Here is a 26323-nt window from a genome sequence, read left to right on the forward strand (position 1 = left end):
GACTTCAGACAATTTTATTCTTTTTTTTTTGTCTGAATATATTTCTTTCTTTATTTATTAACTTTTTTTATTAACTAAAAAAAATTAATGAACAAAACATTTAGATATCATTCCATTCTACATATACAATCAGTAATTCTTAATATCATCACATAGTTGCATATCATCATTTCTTAGTACATTTGCATTGATTTAGAAAAAGAAATAAAAGGACAACAGAAAATGAAATAAAATGATAATAGAGAAAAAAAAACAATTTTATTCTTAACCAGATCCTGGTTATATACTATAGAATGACAGTAGGCGTGCATGCATTTCCTGAGGGAACAAAGTTTTTATCTTTCAGTGTTCTTCCTTCGTACTTAAGATAACCATTTGGGGTAAACAAACATTCTCTTCCTCCTAGACTGTCTTTTTTTAAAAATTTATTTATTAATTAAAAAAATAAGTAACAAAATAAAACATACATAATCAGTAATTCACAATATCATCACCTAGTTGCATATTCATAATTTCTTAGAACATTTGCATTAATTCAGAAAAAGAAACAGAAAGACAATTGAAAAAGAAATGAAACAAACACAGGAAAGAAAAAAAAAAGATTATACCTATCATACCCCTTACCCCTTGCCTTCATTGATCACTAGCATTTTAGCATTTCAAACTAAATTTATTTTAACATTTCTTCCCCCTATTATTTATTTTTATTCCACATGTTCTACTCGTCTGTTGGCAAGGTAGATAAAAGGAGGATCAGACACGAGGTTTTCACAATCACACAGTCACATTATTACAGCTGTATCATTATTCAATCATCCTCAAGAAACATGGCTACTGGAACACAGCTCTAGATTTCCAGGCAGTTCCCTCCAGCCTCTCCATTACATCTTGAATAACAAGATGATATCTATGATGCATAAGAATAATCTCCAGGATAACCTCTCGACTCTGTTTGGAATCTCTCAGCCATTGACACTTTGTCTCATTTCCCTCTTCCCCCTTTTGGTCCAGAAGGTTTTCTCAATCCCTTGATGCTAAGTCTCAGCTCATTCTAGGGTTTTTCTCAATCCCTTGATGCTAAATCTCTGCTCATTCCAAGATCTCTGTCCCACGTTGCCAGGAAGGTCCACACCCCTGGGAGTCATGTCCCACGTAGAGAGGGGTAGGGTGGTGAGACTGTTCATTGTGTTGGCTGGAGAGAGGGGCCACATCTGAGCAACAAAAGAGGCTCTCTTGGGGGTGACTCTTAGGCCTAAATTTTAAGTAGACTTGACCTATCCTTTGAGGGGTTAAGTTCCATATGAACAACCCCCAAGACTGGGGGCTCTGCCTATAGCTTTGGTTGTCCACACTGCTTGTGAGAATATCAAGAATTAACTTGGGGAAGTTGAATTTCTCCCCGTTCTCACCACTCCCCAAAGGAGGCTTTGCAGATACTTTTCCACTCACTGATCAAATCACTCTGGGATTCATCGGGGCATCACTCTGGACAAACCAACAAAATCTCATGTCCTACCTGAGATTCCAAGTACTTATGGAATTCAAACTATCTACATAAATTATATTAGGAAATGTACTAGTCAAAATATTTATTTTCTACCAAATAAACCTTTTTTTGCTTTAGTCTCACACGGAAGGTGACATTCTAAAATATTAATTACCATCTATTTTCAGTACCCTGCAATAATGACATTCCTTTATTCTTCCTCATGCAAAAACATTTTTAAAATAGTACCTAGTACATTTCACTATTATTATACACTCTACCTCCTAGACTGTCTTACATAAATCAGGTAACATAAAACAGCTTACTGCTGCCACCACCCTAATGCCATCTACTCCCAAGTAGTTCTGCAGGTCTTATGTTAATCCTATCTTCTACAAACTTCCCTGGCTATTAGGGAAATGCAAATCAAAACCACAATGAGATATCATCTCACACCCACCAGAATGGCCATTATCAATAAAACAGAAAATGACAAGTGCTGGAGAGGATGCGGAGAAAGAGGTACATTTATCCACTGTTGGTGGGAATGTCAAATGCTACAACTGCTGTGGAAGGCAGTTTGGCAGTTCCTCGGGAAGCTAAGTATAGACTTGCCATATGACCTGGCAATACCATTGCTAGGTATCTTCTCAGAAGACTTGAGGGCAAAGACACAAATGGACAATTGCACACCAATGTTTATAGCAGGATTATTTACAATTGCAAAGAGATGGAAACAGCCAAAATGTCCACCAACAGTTGAGTGACTAAACAGCTGTGGTATAGACATATGATGGAATATTATGCAGCTGTAAGACAGAATAAAGTTATGAAGTATGTAATAACATGGATGGACCTTAAGGACATTATGCTGAGTGAGATTATCCAGAAACAAAAGGACAAATACTATATGGTCTCACAGATATGAACAGACATTGGTGAATAAACTTGGAGAATTTTATTGGAAACAGGGAACATCAGGAGATAGAAATAGGGTAAGATATTGGGTAATTGGAGCTGAAGGGATACAGGTTGTACAACAGGACTGATTATAAAAATTCAGAAATGGATAGCACATTAATACCTAACTGTAATACAATTATGTTAGAACACTGAATGAAGGTGAATGTGAGAATGATAGAGGGAGAAGGGCTGGGGGCACAAATGAAATCAGAAAGAAAGATAGATGATAAAGACTGAAATGATATAATCTAGGAATGCCTAGAGTATATAATGATAGTGACTAAATATACGAATTTAGAAATGTTTTTTATTGAGGAAGAACAAAGGAATGTCAATATTGCAGGGTGTTAAAAATAAGTGGTAATTAATATCTTAAAATTTTAACTTATGTGTGAGACTAAAGCAAAAAATGTTTATTTGGTACAAAATGTATATTCTGACTAGTGCAGTTCCTAGTAGAACTTATGTGGACAGCTTAATTGAACACCATAAGTACATGGAACCTTGAGTAGGACATGATATTTTGTAGATTTGTCCAGAATGATGCCCCAATAAATCCCAGAGTGATTTGAACAGTGAGTAAAAAAGTATTTGCAAAGTTCCCTTGGGGTAATGGTGAGAAAGGGGGAAAATTCAACTTCCTCAAGTGGAGAATTCTTGATATTCTCACAAGCAGTGGGGACAACCAAAGCAATAGGCTGAGCCCCTAATCCTGGGTTTTTTTTTTTTATATGAAACTTAACCACAAAGGATAGATTAAGCCTACTTAAAATTAGGCCTAAGAGTCACCCCCAAGCTGTGTGTGTTCCAGTAGCCATGTTTCTTAAAGATGATTGTATAATGATATAGCTTTTGCAATGTGACTGTGTGATTATGACAACCTTGTGTTTAATGCTCCTTTTATCTACCTTATCAACAGATGAGTAAAATATACAGAATAAAAATAGGGGGAACAAATGTTAAAATAAATTTAGTAGATTGAAATGCTAGTGATCAATGAAAGGGAGGGGTAAGGGGTATGGTATATATGAAATTTTTTCTGTTTTCTTTTTATTTCTTTTTCTGAATTGATGCAAATGTTCTAAGAAATGATCAATATGATGAATATGCAACTATGTGATGATATTGTGAATTACTGATTATATATGTAGAACGGAATGATCATATGTTAAGAATGTTTGTGTTTATTGTTATATTTTTTAAAATTAAAAAAAGAATAGTAACAGAAAAAAAGAATAGGTGAACTGGAGAAAGAGAGAGATTGCTATTTATATTAATGTTGACATAAAAAAAAAATCAGTGGGTGATTTAAACAAACATTAAGCCAGCTTGTGCTGGTTTGAAAGGATATATGCCCCCTAAGAAAAGCCATGTTTTAATATAAATCCCATTTCATAAAGGTAGAATAATCTCTATTCAATACTGTATATTTGAAACTGTAATGAGATCATCTCCTTGGAGATGTGATTTAGTCAAGAGTGGTTGTTAAATTGGATTAGGTGACGATGTGTCTCCACCCGTTTGGGTGGGTCTTGATTGGTTTATTGGAGTCCTATAGAAGAGGAAATATTTTGGAGAATGAGAGATTCACAGAGAGCAGAGAATGCTGCAGTGCCACAAAGCAGAGAGTCTACGAGCCAGCAACCTTTGGAGATGAAGAAGGTAAACGCCTCCCAGGGAGCTTCACAAAACCAGAAGCCAGCAGAGAAAACCAGCAGATGACGATGCCATGTTTGCCATGTGCCCTTCCAGCTGAGAGAGAAGCCCTGACTGTGTTCATCATGTGCCTTCTCACTTGAGAGTGAGAGACCCTGAACTTCATCCGCCTTCTTGAATCAAGGTATCTTTCCCTGGATGCCTGTGACTGGACATTTCTATAGACTTGTTGTAATTGGGACATTTTCTTGGCCTTAGAACTGTAAAATTGCAACTCATTAAATTCTCCCTTTTAAAAGCCATTCTGTTTCTGGTATATTGCATTCCAGCAGCTAGCAAACTAGAACACAGCTGAAGAGAGAATTAGTGAAATGGAAGATATATAAGGAATTACTCAAAAAGCAGTATTAAGAAATGAACAACATTTTCAAAATTTCAAATGGGATGTGGGGGCTAGAAGAAGAAGGAAAGGAGGAGAGGCAACATTTTAAGAGCTTCATATGTTCTAGAAATTATGAAGTGCATGAATCCCTTGATCCTGGAAACACAAAGTATTAAAGCAGGATAAATAAACAGAATTGCTCACCCAGAGGGGAAGAACAGACCTGCACAAAAAAGAACATTCAGAGTGACAGTAGACTTCTCAACGGCAAAAAAAAATGGAAACTAGAAGACAGTGAGGAATATGCTCAGAATGTTGAGAAAAATTCACTATCATGAGACCCTTGAGGGATGGTAGAAAAAAATGGAATTATTAAGCTTTACCACCAAGGAAACCCCTGATACTGCCTCAAATATTAGAAACTCCCAAGTTAATAGGCCAACCCTTTGATCTTGAGGCTTGCGTTCATGAAGTTTATCTCTACAGCACAGAAGCTAAGCTTACCTATAGTTATGCTTAAGAGTTCTTTCCAGAGGACCTCTTTCGTTGCTCAGATGTGCCTCTCTCTCTTTCTAAGCCTAATTCTGTAAATAAAATCATTACCCTCCCCTATATGGGACATGACATCCAGGGGTGAAAGTGTCCTTAGTGACATAGGACATGACTCCAAGGGACAAGCCTGGCCCTGGCACCATGGGATCAACAATACTTTCCTGAACAAACTGGGGGTAAAGAAATGTAACAAAATAAGGTATCAGTTGCAAAGAGAGATCAACCAGCATCGAAAGGCTATTCTAGAGGCTGCTTTAAACAAGCTTTAGTAGATACTGCTAATTACCAGCGTTTGTTAAACCCCAACCAAAACCATACCTGTTAACCCTAAAGAATTCCTAAGGCTCTATCTGAAATTCTACAAAAGTTTCACAAATGAAGATTACTTTCCAGAAACCTACAACCTCTAGATGGGTTCCTAGGCCAGATAAGTCCTGAAACCCAAATGGGCCAGCCTCTCTAAGAACATGAGCTAAGTCCACCCCCAGATCCCATATTATCGACAGCCATTTACAGCATGAAAAAGAAAGGGCAGAGCCCAAATATCCTAAAGATTGGGAGAAAGATCAAAGGAGAAGGAAGAAGAATAACAGAAAATAGAATTTAACACGAGTATGACTGCTCAATCATTATATTGATATTTATTTTAATACCCAGTACTGTAGAGCACATAGAAATAAATACCTAAAATTGTGGAATTATAGTTCATACCAAACTCTTAAATCTGTTCTACAATGAAGTATTGTGATGTAGTTTGAAATTTGCTTTTTTTGCATGTATATTATTTTTCACACACACACACACAAAAGATAAGGAAGAATACAACAAAGAAGATAGGATTTAACAAATGAGTATGCTGCTGAATCATTATATTGCTATTTCTTTTAGTTGCCAGTGTCTTAGAGCAGCTAGAAGGAAAATCTTGAAATTGTAGAACTGTGACCCATACCAACCTCTGAAATCTGTTCCATAACTACTTGTTACAATGTACTTTGAAATGTATTGCTTTTTTGTATATATGTTATATTTCATAATAAAAAATGTTTTTAAAAAGAATAATGTAAATAATGTTAATACATTAATAACATGCACTTATTAATATCTAGTAGAGAAACATTGTATCCTTAAATTTCACTGAAAAAATTAAAGTGAAACAGCTTTATAGGCCTTAAAAAAAAAAAAGGATAAAGGGGAAGTTTATGCACTCCAGGAATAAAAACAGAGTTTGACTCCAAGAGACTCGTGTTGAAAAAACAAACTTCTAAGGGTTGTTCTTTTTTTAAAAAATTTATTTATTTATTACTTAAAAAATTAACAACAAACAAAAACATTAACATATGATCATTCCGTTCTACATAAATAATCAGTAATTCCCAATATCATCACATAGTTGCATATTCATCATTTCTTAGAACATTTGCATCAATTCAGAAAAAGAAATAAAAAGACAACACAAAAATAAAACGAAAAAGGGTTGTTCTTTAGGAAGCAGAAAACATTACATTGGAAGGATGGTCTAACATGCAGGAAGCAAGAGGGAAGGCGATACAAATAATAAAAACATATGTAATTACAAGTAAACTTCACCTCCATGAAATAAAAGTAATGAATGAGCAGGTTTAAAAGAGTGAAAACTAAATCACTGGACGACTCTAGGAGGTTGGTTTGGAGGGAGTTAGAGAGCTGAATTCCCCCACACTCTTTGCATTGTTCAAAAGCAGTTTAAGACCTTTGCAGTTGAATGCAGATGGTACAATTTCAAGAATTGCCACTAAAATAAGAGAAACAGCATGTAACAATTCCACATTAGAGGAGAGAAAAAGTAGATTAAGAAAACAAAACCGCAATAACCACAAATTCAATTTAGAAAAAGGCAAGAAAGGGGAAAAGCATTACACAGTCAGGACAAGAAATATAAAAGATGATAGCAATAAATCCAAATATTATCAATAGTCAGTACATATAAATGGACTAAACAAAAAAGTCGTGGAACTACATGGAAAAATGAGTATTTCCCTTTGTTATTCGATGCTTTTGTTTCTTCCAGAGGTTTGCTGTAATTTTACACGCAGGGTAAATGTCTTAATTTTTTCATATTAGCCGTTAGAAATCAAATCCAGAATGCAGGCAAAACGTTTAAAAATGCTTTAAATATTAAACATATTTTGTATATGTATTTTGTAATTATGCCTGGATGAATGAACGCAATTGTCCACAGATAAGAAAGAAAACATCTGTCTGATTAAATGGATTGCTCATGGAGATTTACTTATTTTACCTTAAATGCTCACAAGAAAAAAACCTACTGTATGTCAATTCACAAAACATACTATAAAAATCCATTAAAAGATAAGATAAATCTATACTGGTTGGTGAAAAAAGAAACAAATTACATTTGAAAACATTTGTGCAATGATTCTATTTGTGAAAACACCAACGAAATTTCTGTATTACTCTTTTATTTTAGGGAGAGTATTGGGGGACTATTTTCACATTCTATATGATACATTACCACGTATAAATTTATTAAAGAGATAACGCATTATTCTAGTCATTCTGGAAAGTAAAGACTTTCTCTTTTTCTAACAACAAAAGCAACCATCTCATTTGGTCGTTACTAGGCAACGCTGGCCGGACCGAACCACCATCAAAGGTGAGGGGGAGAGGGTTTTTCCTCGACGGGAATCGTACCTCCTTAAGGAAAGAGTACTCTGGCTTCGATAGGAGGCATTTTGCGCAGGGCATTGCTGTTTACAACCTTAGAATGGAAAATAGGTGAATGGTGGTTGCTAGGCAACGCCTTGGCACTGTCGCCATCTTTGAGCCGGGCCCAAGGTTGACTTCGACTGAACGGAAAACCAGGCGGAAGTGGTTGCTAGGCAACGCGTCTCCGCCATCTTTGAGCGGGGTGCAGCTGTTTACCAATTTAGACCATGTCATTCTAGTCTACGTGATGGTTGCTAGGCAATGACTTACCAGTGTCACCCTCTTTGAGCTGGGCTCTTCGTTCTTCTTGTTAAATAAATTAAGCTAAACCACTTCAAGGACAGGTTACAGGATTTGCAAGTGTAACAGGCCGCCATCTTTTTAAGGGGCATTCGGACTTCCGGCTGAGGCGGAAAGGAACTGTAGGAAGTTTGGGGGAGGCTCCGCAATCTGACTGAGGGTCTGCTTCAGTTGGAAGGAGAAGGCGGGAATTTAGTCCTCTTCCATTCAGCTTCATATCTCATTTTCTGGCGGCTGAGGACGGCTGGTCGACTTAGAGTGACTACCGGCATGCTCCAAGGCTGGCATTGACCATCCTCACGTGGAGATTTGGGGTGGGGGGGATTCCTAATGGGAGACGGAGGGGCGGGGGGCACTGTGCACCTGCTGTGCCTCGCGGCCTCCAGTGGAGTCCCCCTGTTCTGCAAGAGCAGCCGCGGCGGCGTCCCTGCCCGCCAGCAGGTGGGGTCCTGGACGCCTGTATCTCCGAAATGCCGAGGGTGTTAGGTGCTTGGACTCCAGGTCCCGACGGGAGGAGGGGCTGGGGAAGTTTCAATGGGGTTTCCAATATCAGAGGTGCAATGGACCAATAATCCTGGTTTCCCGAAAACAGAGTGCCAGGAGATCTAGAAAGGGGAAGGGGATTGGGGGCTTGGACACTTGGGTCCCAAGGAGGAGGGGACTGAGACTCCTGTGTAATGTCGCCAACCCCTTCCCAGCTCCCATTCTCCGTCATCGGTTCCCTCAATGGAGTCCACATGTTCGGGCAGAATCTGGAGGTGCAGCTGAGCTCTGCGAGGACCGAGGACACGACCGTAGTGTGGAAGAGCTTCCATGACAGGTCCCCAGCCAGAAACTTGGAGTGGGGACAGGGCCTGGGGGCCTCCCAGCTCCCAAGGCCAGCAGTTTGTTTTGCTGCGGGGTCTCTGGTTTATCCTCTCTGAGCCCTGATTTCCTCTTTAAGAGGCCGGTGGGGTGGGGGCGGACATAGCTGGCCCTCCAGGACCAAGAGGCAGCCCCCTATGACACTCACCGCTCTGTTTTCTGGTTCTGGACTCATCCTTCCTTCTCGCCTTCCTTTTTTCAGCATTACCCTCATTGTTCTGTCATCTGAGGAGGGTACCTCGGAGCTGAGGCTGGAGAGACTACTCCAGATGGTGTTTGGGGCCATGGTGAGACTCCTCCCAGCCCTCTGTCTCCCCAAACCCAGGAATCTGAGTCGTCAGCATCCTCTTCCCTTAGATTGGGTAGTCCAGGCCCTGTACTTCCTCCATCAAAGCTGGGAATCTAGCCCTCCCCCAGCGCCTCCTCCCTCAAACTCAGATGTCTGGACCCCCCAGCCCTCCCCCCTCACATCCAGTTGTCTAGACCTCCAGCTCCCTTCTCAGAACCAGTTGTCTAGGGCACTTACTCTCTGTTATGGTTCTTCTAGGTTCTTATTGTGGGACTTGAAGAACTGACCAATATCCGCAACGTAGAAAGACTGAAGAAAGAGTTGAGGGTGAGGCTGTACAGCATGACGCTCGGGTGTTAGAACACCAGGCGCTGTCATCTGGGACTGCAGTTCCCAGCAGGCCCTGGGACAGCCTGAACCAATGGGCCCTGGAGTGAGGCCCTGCGGGGCCAGTTTTCTTAGGGGGAGGCTGTAAATCTACAGCCTACCCTTCTCCCTCTACTAGGCCAGTTACCGCCTCATAGACAGCTTCTTGGGGGACTCAGAGCTCATCGGGGACCTGACTCAGTGTGTGGATTGCGTGGTTCCTCCGGAGGGGACCGTCCTGCAGGTGCTGGGGACTCTCCTGGAATTCTTAACCCATCCCTGTGGGGATGACTCTTCCCTTATCATCTTACCCCAGGCCATCGCCCCATCCTCCTCCCTTCTTCCCAGCTTACAGTCTGTCCTCTTCAGTTTGATCACCACTTGTCTCCAGAGGGGTCTTTCTACACCCGGAGCTGCACCTGCCTGGCTCCCAGCTCTCCTTCAGCTTCCATTACCCCAGGACAAGGCCCCAGCCCCTGAGCCTGGCACTCTAGGACCTGTGGAACAGGTCACCCTAAGCTCTGCCAAATCCACAGCCTGCCCTAGCTCAGTTACCTCACAGTTCCCACAAATCCCAGCAGCTTGCCTGCAACTCAAGCTTTGCACATGCCGTTCCTTCTGCTTGGTGAATCTGCTCTCAAACCTTCCTGAAATACTGCTCCTGCTGATTCACCTGGCCGGGTCACCTCCCAGCAGTGTGACTCTCAGCAGGTGACTTGACCTCTCTGAGCTTCAGGAAGCAGCTGAATGTGCCCACGTGGCATGTAGTGGAACTCAGTAAACGGTAGTGCCTGTTGTGGTAATTACTAGCCTGTATCACATGTGCATGTCAGTCCAGGTAGCAGACATGCTACCTGCTTGATCTAATTCACCATGTGAGTTGGGCATGGTCCCTGCAGGTCATATGTGAAGTAACCCAGACCCAGAGAGGGTGAGACACATGACCAGGCCACTTCCAACCTTGGGACTGCGTATCCCGGTGTTCTGCTGCTTGCTCACTTGGGAGATCCTGCCACCGCCTACTGGCGTCTCCTGACTGCAACCTGCCTGCCTCTCTTCCGCAGGAAGCCCTCTCGGGGTTTGCAGAGGCCGCAGGCACAGCCTTCCTCAGCCTGGTGATGTCGGGCCGGGTGGTGGCAGCCACAGAGGGGTGGTGGCGGCTGGGGATGCCCGAGGCCGTGCTACTGCCCTGGCTGCTGTCTTCCCTGCCTCCGCAGGCCGCCCGCGACTACCCGGTGTACCTGCCCCACGGGAGTCCCACGGTGAGTGGGTGGGGCTAGGGGGAGGGACCCAGGCACCAGGAAGGGTGGGGTCTGGAGGCCAGGCCTCGAGGAGGGGTGAGGGCGGAACCCCAGCGGGCCCCGCCCCACTCCTCCCCCTCCCCGCCCCACCCCCTCCCCGCTCCAGGTCCCGCACCGTCTCCTGACCCTGACGCTGCTGCCTGGCCTGGAGCTGTGCCTGCTCTGCGGGCCCCGCCCGCCCCTCAGCCAGCTGGAGCCGCAGGTGGGTCGGGGCCACGACCTGCTCTTCCCCTTGTCACTCTCCATCCCTCGAGCTCTAGCTCCTTCCTTCCGCCCCGCCCACCTCCCTAGGCCCCGCCCCGTGGGGAAGCCCTTATGTGTCCATCACCCAACTGGGCGTACCCCGCGTCATACCCCTCTGGTCGCTGTGATCCCTCCCTTCCAGGGCTCTCCTCTCACCCGCCCCGCCTTTTCCCACCTGTCCCCCGCAGCTTCTGGAGCGCTGGTGGCAGCCGCTGTTGGATCCCCTGCGGGCCTGCCTGCCGCTGGGGCCCCGAGCGCTACCTGCTGGCTTCCCTCTGCACGCCGACATCCTTGGGTAGGCTGGGCCCGGGGAGTGGGCCGGGGGTCCTCCGTCCCTCCTCCCTGGCCATGACGCCCCCTTCCCCCCAGGTTGTTGCTCCTTCACCTGGAACTGAGACGCTGCCTCTTCACCGTGGAGCCCTCGGGGGACAAAGGTGGCTGGGAGCGGAGCTGGGAAGGGAGAGGCAGGCCCGGGGCTCCCCCTCACCCCATTTCTCTGCCCACCCCAGAGCCTTCCCCTGAGCACCGCCGGCGCCTTCTCCGCTCCTTCTACACCCTGGTCACGGCCACGCACTTCCCACCAGGTCAGCGGCGGGCATGGTGCCCCCATTGCACAGGCAGGGTCGCTGGGCCCAAGGGCCTCTGGGTTGGGAGCCAGAGCTGCAGTTGGAGAAACTGGCAGAAGCTGTCAGCTTTGGGAATGACTCTTCTGGAGTACTTAACATGGAAACAGGAAAGAAGGGGGTTCTGAGCCTGGAGAATCTAGGACAGTCCTAAAGGTTAACACTGAACCCCCTGCTAAGCACCGACCCAAGGGGTTTCACCTGTAACGACTCAGCCCATCCGCAGGGCTGAGGGTTGTCCTGCCGCATCACCATCCCCACATTACAGCTGAGGACACTGAGGCTCAGCTATTAAGTGTGGCAGAGCCACAGAGCAGACACAGGCAGCCCAGCCCCCACGTCCCCATGTCCCCACGCTCAGCCCTCGGCACCACTGCTGCAAGCACATGCCTGGCCTGGTCTGCGGGTTCAGTACAAGGTTAGGCCGTGTGGGGGTTGCTAGGAGCCCTAGCTCCTCCCATTCTTCTCCGGGATAAGGCCCAGAGCCACAAAGGCAGGGACCCGGGATGAGGTTCCACCCCAGAGAACACCCAGATGAGGGTGGCCAGGTGAGGAGAGCTCTGAAAAGAAAAACTCCTGACATTTTTTATTACTAAGGGCACTGCCTGGGGCTGCCCAAGGTTTCCACAGCCTTCCACAGGGCACTGACAGGAGCCCCCTCCCAGAGGCCCTGGGACAGAGGGTCACCTCGGGGTACAACCTCGTGGTCCGAGGCTTGCTGGCCAGTGGCACCAGCCCTCCTGTCTCTCCCCCAGAACCAGCAGCGCCGGAGGAGAAGGTGGAGGCAGCCCCACAGGCCCCACTGCCGCGAGCCTGCTACCTGGTGTCCGGACCCGAGGAGCCGGGTGTGGGCTGGCGGCTGGTGGCTCTGCAGTCAGGGCCCCGGCAGCTGCTGCTGCTGCTGTCCCCTCAGAGTCCCAGCCATGGGCTGCGGGGCCTGGCCACCCACACCCTGCACGCCCTCAGCCCGCTCCTCTGACCATCACACCAGTGCACATGGACACAGGGCAGCTAGCGTCTCTCTCTTTATTCGCTCACAATAATACACAGCCCCGGACGGGGAGGGGGCAAGAGGGGCAATGACAGGGTAGGAGCGGGAGGGGAGGAGGCACCCGCTTCCCTGGCCCCTCTCCCCGCTGTGCTTGGGGGGGGGAAGGGAGGGAGGGGGCCCCCCTAACCCCCCAGAATGTAAACAGCAGCAGATGAACAAAAATAAAAATACAAAAGGCCGGAGGAACGTCCCAGGCATCCCCCCACCTCTGGGGTCTTCCCTGTCACCAGTGAAGGCCCCCTTGCTGCCTGATCCACCAAAGCAGCCCCAGTCCCAGGGCTGACAGGCGCTGGCCACGGGGCAGAGTCCAGGGCTCAGAACTGCTGGGCCAGCAGCTCACACAGATGACGGGAGACAGGCTCCTTGCTGGTGCGCAGGGTCAGCCGGTACATCTGGGGGCATGGGGGAGGACTCAGGGAGAAGGCAGTGGGGGCAGGCAAGTGAGCGGGGAAATGGGGCTCACAGGGTCGGGGGGGGGCACAAGAGATCAAAGGAGAAAAGGCGAGGAAAGAAGGAAAAAGGGGCCAGAAGGAGATGGAAAGGATGGGTGGTAGGAATGAAAGTGACCAAGAGCGGGCAGAGGAGATAAATGATGGAAGGGGGGGGAGGGCAAGGGGAGGAGTGAGAAAGAGGTGGCCGTGTGTGGGTGGGCAGTGAAGGTAGGCAGGGGGTGCCAGGTGGGGGTCTGGGCCTCAGGTGGCCGGGGCAGACCACTCACCTGGGCCTGGGCGTTGGGCTCCAGCCGGAGCAGGCAGCCCACCTGCAGGCCTTTCGTCTGGATGATTCCAGCCCCCACGAAGTTCTCAGGGTTGGGGTCCACATTGTCCAGGAGGGCAGAACCAAACCCCAGCAGCTGGGGGCGGGGGGATGGGGGCAGGAGAGCATTAGAGAAGGCCAATCCTCTGACCAACTCCAGAGGGTGGCAGGCCTGCTCCCCAAAACTCTCAGAAGTGGGCCCCATTTTACAGATGGGAAAAACGGGCCCTGAGAAGTTAAGCCACTGCCCGCCACATCCCTGTTAGGGGGAGGCTGGTCTGGGATGTCCAGGCCACACCTGAGCCCAGGCCTCCAAACCCCAGCCTCTCACCTTGGCCTTAGTAACCTCCGCATCCATGGGGTGGTTGGCTTTGAAGATTTTCTGTGCTTCCTGTTGAGGGCTGGGGGCCAGCAAGGTTCAAGTCAGGGACCTGGGAGCCCCCAGCGAGGCCCACCCGGCAAGTGCCCTCCTGGTTCCCCACTCCCCAGCCCTCACAGGCTCAGCTGCTTCCAACGCTGGAAGAAGTCCTGGGCTGCCATCTCTGTGGGCTGGAAGAACTTGTTGATGGTCACGGGGAGCTTCAGGGTGAGGGACTGGGCGGTGCCCCCGTACCTGGTCAGGAGGGTGGACCACATCAGGCCCCGCCCCTTGGCCAGAGGCCCCACCCCCACCAGGCACCCCACCCTGCTCACCGGAAGCGCACTGACAGGAGGGGAGGCGTCAGGAAGTCCCGCAGGCACTCAATGTTGAGCACCTGCTGCACCTGTGCCCCGCCGTCCACCTGTGCCGCCACACGCTTGGTCTGCACAGCCAGCTGTGCCCACCAAGGTCAAGGAAGCCAGACACAGAGGGCGCGTCCGAGGTGGGGTCCGGCCATAACCCCCCAAGGGGCCCTGAACTTTCCTGGCCGCCGCTCTGCAAGGCTTCAAAGTCGCACCTATGGGAGACCTCTGGCCCTGCCCCCAACTGCCCCCTCCAGGGTGCGGCTCCCTGTATTACATCAGAGGTTCCAATAGCATTGGCTCCACAGATGACCTGGCCTGGACCCCCGGCTCTCACCCATGCGTGGGTGGCTGGAAGCAATGCCCAACTGCTGCTGGCCTTGGCTGTGAGACAGACCTCAGGGCCCCGTCCACAGTGATCTCAGGGTTCCATTAAATGTCCATGGAAATAGACTAATCTGGGCACTTGGCCAGGACACAGAACACAGCTGTCCCTGTCATTGCCATCCTCTGCCATCAGGTCTGCTTCCCTCGAAAATGCACCCTCTAGGACTGGGGCTTGGGCCCACACCCCACACCCCCACCCCCACCCCCACGCACGGCTGAGCTGGTGAGAGGCTCCAGAAATGCTGGATGAGTAAATGGAGCCAAGAGCTTTTAGGGCCTCAAAAGCTTCTAAATTCACCCCCATGGACACAGAGGACCAGAGGAAGGGGAGATGGGACTGACACTGCCCAAGGGGCCCCTGCTGGATGCCCTTCTGGGGTCTTCTGACCACTCTATTGTTCAAAACAACCCCACAAGGAAGAGGCAGCTCTGCCCTTTACGAGGGAAGGCTCAGGAAGGCAAAGTAAAGTGGGGTCACCCGAGAGGGCTCCATTCAGCATCTGGACACTCCACAGTCATGGAGCCAACAGAGAAGGAGGATGCAGGAAGGGACTGGGGCTCCAGGGGGTTCCGAAGCATTGCCTCCAGCGCACCTATCACAGGGCTCCATCGTCTCCTGCCCTGATGACCACCCGGGATGTGGAAAGAAGACAGCCTCATTTTACAGATGAAGACACACTGAATCTCAGAGAAGGAACCATGTGCCCCAGCTCTCCCAGGAAGGGGGCTGACCCGGAGGGAAGGGTGTGAGCCGAGCCTGAGCGGATATGAGTTTGGAGGTCTCCAGGGTGGACAACAGTAGGTGAGAAGTTCTGGAATTGCACCGAAGTCTTATTGCCGTAAAAGAGATACATGCGGCCTGTGGAGATGGTGGGGGAGAGGCAGGGCTCTGTCTGGCATTCTCTGGATCCCCCTCGCCAGCCTCCACTCAAGCCAAGTTCTCCTCCACCAGCCCCTGACCAGCTCCCCGATCTGCCCAGACGCACCCAGGTTCTGCCTGAACTCTGACTTGACTCCGATCTGCAGCAGCTGGTTCTCAAACAGGACCCCGTTGTTCTTGCACACGAACCTGGTGGGGCAGCGGTGGGGTAGGGGGATCAGGGAAGCGGGGCCTGTCTGGGCCCAGGCTTGTGTACCCCCTCGGACTTCCATTCCCCTCCACTGTCTCTTCCAGAACTCACTTGTTCAGTAGTTCGTCAGCTTCTGGGATGGGAGGGCCAATATCCTCAGGACCTGGGCTGGAAGCAGGGAAAAGAAGGAGATGGCGAGGGGCTCGGAGAACTGGGGATAAAATCCCAGAGATAATGGGTGGGAGACAGCAAGTCCTGAAGCCCAAAGATGACAGAAACCCAGAATCTACATACAGATACCCCAAAGAACTTCAGAGAGAACCCCAGTATCAATGGGCCCTTGCCTCTAATGGGAATGGGATCCTGAATGTGCCCCTCCCCCCCACCAGGGGACTCCAGGTTTCACTCTCCAAATCCTTGCCCCTGCTGCTCACCAGGAAACCCCTTGACGAGAACCCCCAGTTTCCTAACCCTCCCTGGGGAACACAAGGTCTACCACCCAAACCCGTGTCCACCCCTTACTCAGCAGCTGGAGCTGGGTCAGCCAGGAAAGCCATGGGGCTCTCAGGGGCAGGCGGCTCCAGCTCGCTGGGCCGTCCAGTCCCAGAGCAGACAAGAGAAGATAGGCGTGGCAGGCAGCCAGTCCCAGAGAAGCAGCAAGAGAGACCAAGAGAGAAAGAGGGGGAAGGAAGGAGAGAGGGAAGAGCAGGCTCAGAATGGTGATGGAGAAGGACCAAAAAGAGGGGCCAGAGTCAGGAAAGAGTCCTGAGTAGTCAGAGGGAGGAGGGCGGCCAGGGGCAGGCAGCAGCTGGGGCTGACAAAGGCATCGGGACAGGGAGAGTGGAATAAGTTGGGAGATGGGCCTGGCTCAGGGAGAAAGGGAACAGCGGCCAAAAGGGGGCAGCCCTGGTGGTTCAGGTGGGAAGGGGACCCCGGGTCCAAAGTGGGAAGTACCTGAGGAAGGCCTCCTCGGGGGTAGGCCCCAGGCTGGGCTGGGCAGCAGGGCCGTCTGAGAAGACATCCACCAGGAGGTTCCCTGCGCTGGCAGGAGCCGGGGCTGCTGCTGGAGGAGCTGCCCGCAGCCCCAGGAGGTCGGCAGAAGGCGAGGGCGTCGACTGCAGAAGGGCAGGTGAATGTAAGGAAAGGGGATGCCCAGCCAGACCCAGCTGGATGGGGCCCATGTCTTGGGACTCACCACAGTGCTGGGGGTGGGCTCCACACCCCCATTGATGTCATTGCTGCTGGCGTCCCTTCGGCCATCGTCCAGGGCACTTCCAGCCCCTGGCCCCTTCTTGCGTTTCAGCTTGGCAAGGATAGAAGATTCGCGCTCCGGGAAGGGCGGCATCTCCTCCAGCACTGTGGCCTGGCAAGGGCAAGGAGGCTGGGTCAGGGAGAGGCCTGGGGCTGAGGAACGTCAGATAGAGGGGAGCAGGCGAGACGGGGACCCGGGGTCTGACCAGGACGTCCGTGCTGGCCACGGAGCTGAGCGTGAGGTACTCGACGGCGCGCTGCTGCAGCTCCACGTCGGCATTGCGCAGCTGGGAGCCGGCCCGCAGCACGCCCTGGATGGTGGCCTTGGTCTCGGGGAAGAGGTTGATGAACTTGATGTAGGTGGACAGCAGCAGGGCCCTGGTCGCCACGCTGCACAGGTGGAACTTGGAGTGCAGCAGGGAGAACTGTACTGGGGGGCTGTGGGGGCAAAGTTCAGGGGTGAGGCTCTGTCCAACTTCGTCCCAGTCCCCTCATGAGGTCCCGCCTCCCTGCCTTCCAGCTGGGAATGGGGCTGGGCCCTTCCCAGGACCCCGGGGGCTACCTCCTGAGGACAGTACAGCAGCCTCTGTCATTGTCCCAGAGGCTCCTGGGAGTGAGGTTCTCTCCCACCCTGACAGGCAGGTGGTCGAGGGGCTGAGAAGAGACCTAGGCACCCTGTCAACACTGGACTGGGGATCCTGGGGGTCCCAGAACTCTGGACACCTTAGAAGTCTGCGTATCCACCCTTCACTCACAGGCTTCCTCACCTGGAACGGGGGTCCCCGGCAATCAGGTTCCCAAACTCCCCGAGGATGTAGCCGCCGACCTTCACCATGTTCTCATGACAGGCCGGGGCCTGGAGCGCCTGGGGAGGAGCAGGTGGGGAGGGCCCATGACGGCTGGGCCCGCAGCTGGGAGGAACGCACCGGGGAAGCCTCACAGGTCTGTGGTGCAGGCAGGATGATGGGCGAGAACACTGAGGCTCGGGGAGGGTGAGGGACGTGTCCCAGCTCACGCAGGCAGTAAAGCAGGCGAAGGGAGGCCCCCGATTCCAGTGGTGCTGGGGGCTGGGGTGGGGAGGGAAATGACTGCAGTCTGGGGGTCAGCAAGTACACGCTGTCTGCCAACACCCCCCTGCTCGGCTGATGGCTTGGGGCTCCTCAGGCCTGGGCTACTGCCTCCATGTCCCTTTGAGGGCCCAGAGGGTCAGAAGGACCACGTGAGGTCATGTGGGTAGCTGAGGGGGAAGTAGGATGGCAGCCGGGGGCTGTAAGCCCCACAGCCCCATCGTGGGGGTCACAGCAGGGTGCTGACCTCAAAGACAGTCTTGGCGGCATAGCCCTGGACGTCGTCACGGTTGGTGACGATCTGCAGCACCCGGTACCACACCTCCTCGCTCACGTAGTCCCCCGCGATGCGGATGAGGTTGAGGATGGTGTCCACGTACCAGCTGTAGTCCACCGCGTACTTCTCCGCCAGGATGGCGACCTTCAGGACCTGTGAGTGGGTGGAGGGTGGGCGTGTGCATGCGTATGGACTCGCACCCGGGGACCCCGGAGCTCATCCCCCAGCTCCCTGTTCCCTCAGACCCAGGCGCCTGGCCCACGCTCTCCCCAGCTGCCCTGGGACTTACGATTTCCTCGCGGATGGCGTAGTCGGCTGTCTCCAGGTACCGCAGCATCTCCGACACGATCTGCTTGGCGTTGCTCCGGTCACACATGGCGTAGAGGAGGTCGGCGGCCCGCTGCCGCACGCTCACGTCCCGCTCCGTCTGGGAGGTGGGCAGGGCTTGGGCTGTGTTCTAGGCCCCCAAGGGCCTGGGGGGTGGGGTGGGGTGGGGTGGAGGGCCCGGGCCTCACCTTGAGGGCGTTGATGACGGTGTCGATGTGCGTCTTGACAGCCTCGTGGGAGAACTCGGAGCTGGCCAGCGCGCACATGCTCTCCAGGGCCAGGTAGCGCAGGTTGGTCTCGCGGTGCTGCAGGAACTGGCCCAGCTGGTTGCAGGCACGCACCAGGAGGTTGGGCTCACTGCGGGCGACGCGGGGAGAGAGGAAGACAGGCGGGGACGTGGGACATGGAGGGCTCAGGCCACTTCATCCATTTCACATGTCCCCAAGGTCCTGGCCCCCTCCTCCTGACCCCGTGGCCCGAGGCTCAGCCCATCCTCTCCCACCTCCCGGAGGCCCAGCCGGGGCACCTGTCGTAGTGGATGATGAGGCTGATAGTCTCGAAGAGGATGGCGTTCTTAGCGTTGGAGTGCTGCACCTTCTTGGACTTGGGCGGCTCCTGGGCCTTGTTGAGCACAGTCTCCAGACACTCCACCAGCCGCCCCTTCACAGCGGCGTCCTCTGGGGAAAATGGAGGGGGCACACCATGGGGCTAACCTCTCCACCAGCCCGGCCCCCTGACAGGGGCAGGGTCACACCGCTGCTCCCATCCTCTATGGGAAGACAGGGGCCTGCCTCTGGCTGGCTGAACTCCTGCAGCTCCACCCTCTGCTCCCCGAGTCCCCTCCTGGATCTCTGGCTCCCAGGGGCAGTGAAAGAGGCTGACTGAGGACATGTCCGTGGACCAGGGCTCCCGTCCTGCTCTGCTCTGACCCGCTAAGCAAGTGGCCCCCCCATTCTGAAGGGGCCCCTCAGTCTCCTTTACTGCAGCGCCAGGTTCAGTACCAGGCTGGGCCACAGGTGCTCCCAGGGGGCAGTCTGAGCACCGAGGACATCCTGGCAAGAATGCATTTACCATTCAACCCTCTGCCCGGGGCCAGGTTCCTTGCTCCCCCACTCCTGAGAGGCACACATCAGCCAGACACCCAGACACTGGTAACTGTACCCCTTGGCACTGCTGTAACAGCCACTGCAAAGAGCACGCGTCGGTGTTCTAGCAAAACGTGACGTTTGAACCTACTGGAAATTTCACAGGAGAGAACAAGCAAAAGCCACCACAAGGCAGTACTCAGTCAAATAAATAGTGTGGGACCTACTGCAAGACAAAACTATCCTAATCCCTTCAGAAACAGACGGGGAAAGAGACAGTGGCGATTAAATGCCACCCGCGATCCTGGACTGGATCTAACAATGGAATAGAGAAGACCCAGAAAGAACATGATCAGGATGTATGAAAAAAATCGGAATATAGACTGAAAGCTTTATATTAATGTTAAAATTCTTGAAGTTGACAACTGTACTTGAGTTAGTTATGTAAGTTGAATATCATTGTTCTTAGGAAAGGTAAATGGTAGTATTAAATGTTCAAGGAGCTTGATATAAATACAACATACGCTGAAATGTTTAGAAAACAGAACAGAGAGGATACAGCACATGTGGCAAAATGTTAAAAGTTGGTGGATACTGGTATTGGTATTTGGAGGTGGGGGTATGTCGGAGTTCCCCGCACAGGGTTTAAATTATTTTTTAACTGTAAGTTTGAAAGTATTTCAAAATAAAAAAGTTAAAAAGGAAAGAAAGAAAGGAAAACAGATGGTACTATTCTACAGGCATGATCCTAATTTACTGTGGTGCAAAAACAAACAAAAAAAGCAACTATTGACAATTAGGGACATTTCAATTGTGCCTGGACAGTACTTGGCACTGTGGAGCTATTATGGGTTGAATTATGTCCCCCTAAAATTCTGTTTTGAGTCCTCACGCCGGGTCCTGTGAAGATGACCTATGTGGAAATGGGCCTCTGAAGATGTGACTAGTTAAGATGAAGCCAAACTGATTAGGGTGGCCCCCGATCCAACAGGGGTGGTGTCCTGACAAGAAGAGGGGAATGCGGACACCCAGCTGACCCGAGGAGGAGACGGCCAAGCGACGGCACAGGCAGAGAGGGCCACGCTGCAGCTGCACACCCAGGAAGGCCAAGACCTGCTGGCGAACCCCAGAACTGGAAAAAGCCAGGGAAGATTCCCCCCACAGACTTCAGAGGGAGCATGGCCCTGCCGACACTGTGATTTCGGACTTCCAGAACTCCAGAACTGCGAGGCAATACATTTCGGTTATTTAACCACCTACTTTGTGGCAATTTGTTAGGGCAGCCCTAGGACACTAAGACGGGACAGTGCTGAGCTTCACTTACTTCCGAGTAGTTCGGCAAGTGTGTTTCTGAGAGAGATGGAGCAACCGAGAGCAGGAATACAACATGCTAACAACCACTGCTGGATCTCAGCAGAAGGTATGTGAGTGTTTATTATACTATTCTCCCATGTTATTGCTATGTGTGAAATTTTTTCAGAATAAAAAGTTGGTGGGGGGAGGGGGTGGTGCAACAGTGGCTCAGTGGGAGAATTCTTGCCTGCCATGCTGGAAACCTGGGTTTGATTCCCGGTGTCTGCCCATGCAAAAAAAAAAAAAAGAAAAATTGCGGGGAGGGAGACACCATTAAGCATACCAATGCACACATTGTGGGAGTCCCAGGAGAAGAAAGAAAGAAAGAGGCAGAGAGACTATTCAAAGATATAATGACTGAAAACTTCCCAAATTTAACAAAAGACATGAATATACACCTCCAAGACGCTCAACAAAGTCCAAACAGAATAAATCTAAATAGACCGTCACCATGCCATATTATAATCAAACCGGCAAATGCCAAAGATGAAGAGAGAATCTTGAAAGCTGCATGAGAGAAGCAACATGTTACATACAAGGAGCCTCAAATAAATGCTGATTTCTCATTGGAAACCATGGAGGCCAGAAGGCAGGAGGAGGACATATTCACTGCCAAAAGCAAAATCTTGCCACCCAAAAATTCTACATCTGGCAAAACTATCTGTCAATAATGAGGGTGAGGTTAAGAGATTCTCAGATAAGCAAAAGCTGAGAACTTGTCATCAGTAGACCAGCCCTACATGAGATGTTAAAGAGAGTTCAGGCAGGTTGAAAGGAAAAGACAATGAACAATAGATCAAAGCTGCATGCAGAAATAAAGATCACTGGCGAGGGTAATGACAGGGTAAATATAAATGCCAGCACTCTTGTGTTATTGGTTTGTAACTCTACTTTTTACTTCCAACAGAATCTAAAAGGCAAATGCATAAAATATAATGAGAAATCAGTGGCTTTAGATTCAAAACATATAAACATGTAATTTGTAACAAGAACTACATAAAGGTGAGGGGAGATTTAGGATATTAAATTTAAGCCCCATGGCATCTACAAAAGAAAAGATCAGAGAATATGCAAGCTCATGGAGACAGAAATTAGAGTACAGGGTGCCAAGGGGAAAGGGGAATGGGGAGGTTGATGCATAATGGGATAGGGTCTTCTGTTGAGGAGATAGGAAGGTTTTGTGATGGAAGGTGTGAGAGTACTGCAATTACATGATATATATATATATATATATTTTTTTTTTTTTTTTTTTTTTGCATGGGCAGGCACCAGGAACCGAACCCAGGTCTCCGGCAAGGCAGGTGAGAACTCTGCCTGCTGAGCCACCGTGGCCCGCCTTATGAATTTTTATTAATCCCATTGACTGGTGTGCTTGGGAAGGGTTGAGAGGGGAAAGTTTATGTTGTATATATATTCCCACACTTAAAAAAAAAAAGACAGAGAAACTAAAGAGACAATGACTATTAAAGGCAATATGTGATCCTGGATAGGATCTAGGGAAGGGATGAAAAAGGTTCAAAGGACATTATTGGGACTTACGAAAAAATTGGAATATGGATTACAAACTTTATGTCAATGTTAAATTGCTTGAACTTGATAACTGCACTTAAGGTGGTTACAAAAGTGAATATCCTCATTCCCAGGAAATACACATGGTGGTGTTAAGTGCTCAAAGAGTACAACGTATGTAATCTACACTAAAGCTTAAAATGAATGGATAAATGTATTAATAGACTGATGGGTAAGAATCATATGGCAAATGTGGCAAAATTTTAAAATTAGTGGATCTGGGTACTTGGCGAGGTAATGCAAACCCATAATTTGTTTTATTTCTGTAACTGACCTGAAAGTTTGAAAGTATTCCACAATAAAAAGTTTGAAAAAAAAAGGTTAGAGAAAAGCTAATGTTAGGGGAAAAGGGAGGGTTGTAATTCTTTTAGATTACAAGAGACTTATGAGAATAAGTAATCAAACATGATATTTGTACCTATATTAGATCCTAGTTTGAACCAACTGACTACAGAAGATATTTTGGGGATAATTTTGGAAATATGTTCCAGGTATCAAGATAATGTTAGGGAATCATTAATTTTACACAGGACCACAGACTTGTTGCTTTGAATGGAAATGCCTGTGGTTTTAGAAGCACAAAAGAAGATACTTAAACATGAAATGTGCTAATTATCGGTGATTTACTTTAAAATATTTCAAAAAAATAGTAAGATAATGTGTTCATGGCAAAGTGTTATGTCCCGGTGATGGGTACTTTCTACTTGTCTGTGTGTTGGGAATATTTCCATGATAAATTGTATGAAAAAATTACTCGTCGATAAATGGAATATAGTCCCTTCTTGCAGCCGCCGCTGCCTGAAAGGGATGGCGTGGGCTGGGGTGGGCAGTGCCTCTGGCCCAATTCCTGAGCAGTTCCTCCAGCAGAGAGGGTCAAAGTGATAACCACCTTAAGTGCAGTTATCAAGTTCAAGCAATTTAACATTGACATAAAGTTTGTAATCCATATTCCAATTTTTTCGTAAGTCCCAATAATGTCCTTTGAACCTTTTTCATCCCTTCCCTAGATCCTATCCAGAATCACATATTGCCTTTAATTGTCATTGTCTCTTCAGTTTCTCTCTCTCTCTTTTTTTTTTTTAAGTGTGGGAATATATATACAACATAAACTTTCCCCTCTCAACCCTTCCCAAGCACACCACTCAATGGGATTAATAAACACCAAGTTATCAGCAGGGCTTCTGGAGCGGCCTTGGGCTTATAGCAGTGCTCAAGCCCCTCCCAGAGAATACAGACCCTCCCCAGGCCATGGGACATACCCACCACCAGTGTGCACAAGCTATGGGGCACCTCTGGCGAGGTCTATGCCATACACTCAATTACAGCACACGCGCGTGCACACACACACACACACACAGCCAGGCAGGCAAAGGTGAACATGCAGACAGGAACACACACAGACATGCCTTGTAACACAGCCAGGCACACGCACAAATGCCCACGTCACACTCACCCATTTTAAACTTTAAGACATTAATCCCCCCACACGCGCATGCAGCTGGCCGTGAGCACAGAGCGTGTCGCACACCCGCACCCTGGTGCAGGGAAGGGAGCTGGTGGATGAAGCTCCACCATGTGCCAGCACCTTGGCATCGTATCCCTCCAGGCTGCTGTGCAAGGTCAGGCAGCAGAGGCTCCGGGAGCTCTGGGGAGATGGTGGCTTGGCTCTGAGCCTCAGTTTCCCCACTTGCACATTGCATTGACTGTTCCCTCAGGCAGCTCTGAGGGGAGGGCCCAGGAGGCCCTGTGCAGCCCCTGGGCTGTGCCCCACTGTGGCTGCATAATGGGCTCAGAGCCTCACCCTGGCCTCCGGGAAACTCTTGAGGCAGATGCCCCGGCCACCAGTGCCACCTGCCGTATCCCAGGGTCTGGAGACGCCCCAGGTTCCCCCAACAAGAATCCACAGGTAGACCTGGTATTACCTGGTGGGGGGTAGCACTGTAGCAGCCGCAGGAGCTTCACCGAGAGCCAGGGTGCAGGGACAAAGTAGTAGGTGTAGTCCTGGAGGTCGGTGGAGGCTGAAGAGACAATCTGGAGGAGAGAAGAAGAGAAGAATGGGCGGGGGCCCAGGACAGGCTGGCTGCCTGCATCTGCCCATGTGCACAGCCAACACTGCCTTCTGAAAGGGTTGCTACCCTGTTTTACAGAGCAGAATACAGTCTCAGAGGGGATGGAGGAAACCGGGGTCACACAGCAAGTGAGGGGATGGACCCAGGACAAAACTCAAGGCAGAAGATAGCAATATTCAGGCTCTCTTCAGATGCACTAGCACAGGTACGGCCAAGGTTTTCTAAATACGCTGATGCCAGGTGAGCAGAAGTCTCTCCCAGTCTCCTCTGTGCAACCATCCCAGGACCAAGCCATCCTCGTACTCCACTATGGAGCCTCACAGTGCCCAGGGCCACACCAGCTCCGAGGAGGTTGCAGGAATGGGGTCTAACCCAGGCCTAATATGAGGTCAGAAACAAGGAACATTGAAGGGAAGAGGTGGGGAATTATGAAAGACTGAGTGACCGTTTTCCTCACGGCAAACGAAATCCCCTTCTCCGGGAGGCACTCTCACAAAGCTGCCTCCGTGTGGTGTGTGCCTGGACCCTCACTTTCGTTGTCTGGGTCTCCTTGCCAGCCTGGCACATGGGAGTACTCAGATCTGTGATGGATGAACTAACGAGCTGGTGTGCTGTTGTCTTTGCTTGGGAATCCAAGCCTCTTCCTACCGGCACAGAAGACATCTGTATTTACTCCAAGACTCAATCCGAGTATAACACCCTTCAGGCAGCTTTCCCAGACTCCCAGGCTGAGTTAGGCATCACCTCTGGGCTCCTAAGTGGCCCGTGCCGCCTCCATGACAGTAAAACCATTAGCTATGAGAGTTTGCCTCCCCTGCCCTGCAACAGGACAGGGAGTTCTTGAAGGGCAGGGTTCGGGTCCAACTCATCTCTGTGTCCCAGTGTCACCCTACCAAGAATCCAGCCCCCAGGAGGCCTCAGAGAATGTTCCCAGGACAGGAGAAGAGATGCTAAGAGGGCAAGATGCAAGAGTGAAAGGAAGATGTACAAAGGAGCAGGAGGAAAAGGAAGAAAGGACAGAGGCAGAAAGAGACAGTGGGGCCAAGAGGGAGGGAGGCAGGGCACCAGCTCCTGCCTTCTGGGTGCTGAGTCTGTGCCAGGCCCTGCTCTGAGTGCTTTAAGCAGATTCTTCCTGCATCCTGGCAGTGGGGCCAGGAGGCAGGCCTGGTTTCAACCCCATTGTACAGATGGGGCAACTGAGGCCCAGAGAGGCGAAGTCAATTGCCCAGGGCCACAGCCAGGATGTGGCCAAGGGACCGAACCCAGGCCATTGGGCTTGGAATCCTGGTTCTTAAACGCCATGCTGCAGGCTGCTGAGTCTCAGGGAGGGGGAGGAGGGCCCGGAGAGGGGCTGGAGGAGAAATATACCCGGCTCAGGCGCGACACGGCCAGGGAGATGCAGGCCTTGAAGTCGTCTGGGTTCTTCTTGCAGAGGCAGGTGATAAGGCTGACAGCAGCTGTGACCACACCCTGGGGACAGAGGAGTGGCCGGTCAGGGGCTCAGGGTTGGGCCCGGAGTCCAGGCTGAAACTCGGAAAGCAGCAGTGGGGCAGGGCTGGGGGTGCACCTGGGAGGCTGGAGTTTGGGTATGCACAGGTGTGAGCTCC

At 50.2% G+C, this 26323-nt stretch overlaps 2 protein-coding genes across 11 annotated transcripts in view; one reads left to right on the forward strand and one right to left on the reverse strand.

Moving 5' to 3' along the window:
- FUZ (fuzzy planar cell polarity protein) overlaps nt 1-12822 on the forward strand; it is a 29809-nt gene extending 16987 nt beyond the window's left edge. For 3 of the 8 annotated variants that reach the window (XM_077131001.1, XM_077131002.1, XM_077131005.1), the window contains 10 exons: nt 8744-8865; nt 9112-9196; nt 9457-9525; nt 9704-9808; nt 10629-10826; nt 10972-11067; nt 11297-11403; nt 11478-11542; nt 11618-11692; nt 12487-12822. In XM_077131001.1, the coding sequence (XP_076987116.1) occupies nt 8783-8865; nt 9112-9196; nt 9457-9525; nt 9704-9808; nt 10629-10826; nt 10972-11067; nt 11297-11403; nt 11478-11542; nt 11618-11692; nt 12487-12710 (1107 nt within the window). In that variant the 5' untranslated portion in view covers nt 8744-8782 and the 3' untranslated portion in view covers nt 12711-12822. Of the gene's footprint in view, nt 1-7506; nt 7693-7942; nt 8487-8743; nt 8866-9111; nt 9197-9456; nt 9526-9703; nt 9809-10628; nt 10827-10971; nt 11068-11296; nt 11404-11477; nt 11543-11617; nt 11693-12486 lie in introns of those variants that run through there. The other 5 variants (XM_077131003.1, XM_077130998.1, XM_077131004.1 and 2 more) reach the window with 5 other exon arrangements.
- Nucleotides 12744-26323, reverse strand: part of AP2A1 (adaptor related protein complex 2 subunit alpha 1) — a 29665-nt gene continuing 16085 nt past the window's right edge. For 2 of the 3 annotated variants that reach the window (XM_077130919.1, XM_077130921.1), the window contains 19 exons: nt 26085-26186; nt 24570-24678; nt 19167-19317; nt 18829-18997; nt 18603-18740; nt 18284-18466; nt 17737-17834; nt 17176-17407; nt 16914-17081; nt 16673-16833; nt 16241-16306; nt 15830-15886; nt 15635-15717; nt 15417-15507; nt 14232-14354; nt 14035-14151; nt 13870-13939; nt 13501-13635; nt 12744-13174 (listed from right to left, as the gene is read on the reverse strand). In XM_077130919.1, coding sequence (XP_076987034.1) covers nt 13097-13174; nt 13501-13635; nt 13870-13939; nt 14035-14151; nt 14232-14354; nt 15417-15507; nt 15635-15717; nt 15830-15886; nt 16241-16306; nt 16673-16833; nt 16914-17081; nt 17176-17407; nt 17737-17834; nt 18284-18466; nt 18603-18740; nt 18829-18997; nt 19167-19317; nt 24570-24678; nt 26085-26186 — 2331 coding nt within the window. In that variant the 3' untranslated portion in view covers nt 12744-13096. The remainder of the gene's footprint in view (nt 13175-13500; nt 13636-13869; nt 13940-14034; nt 14152-14231; nt 14355-15416; nt 15508-15634; nt 15718-15829; nt 15887-16240; nt 16307-16672; nt 16834-16913; nt 17082-17175; nt 17408-17736; nt 17835-18283; nt 18467-18602; nt 18741-18828; nt 18998-19166; nt 19318-24569; nt 24679-26084; nt 26187-26323) is intronic. The other variant, XM_077130920.1, reaches the window with a different exon arrangement.

This window comes from Tamandua tetradactyla, chromosome 16, assembly GCF_023851605.1.
Source record: "Tamandua tetradactyla isolate mTamTet1 chromosome 16, mTamTet1.pri, whole genome shotgun sequence".
Classification (NCBI taxonomy): Eukaryota; Metazoa; Chordata; class Mammalia; order Pilosa; family Myrmecophagidae; genus Tamandua; species Tamandua tetradactyla.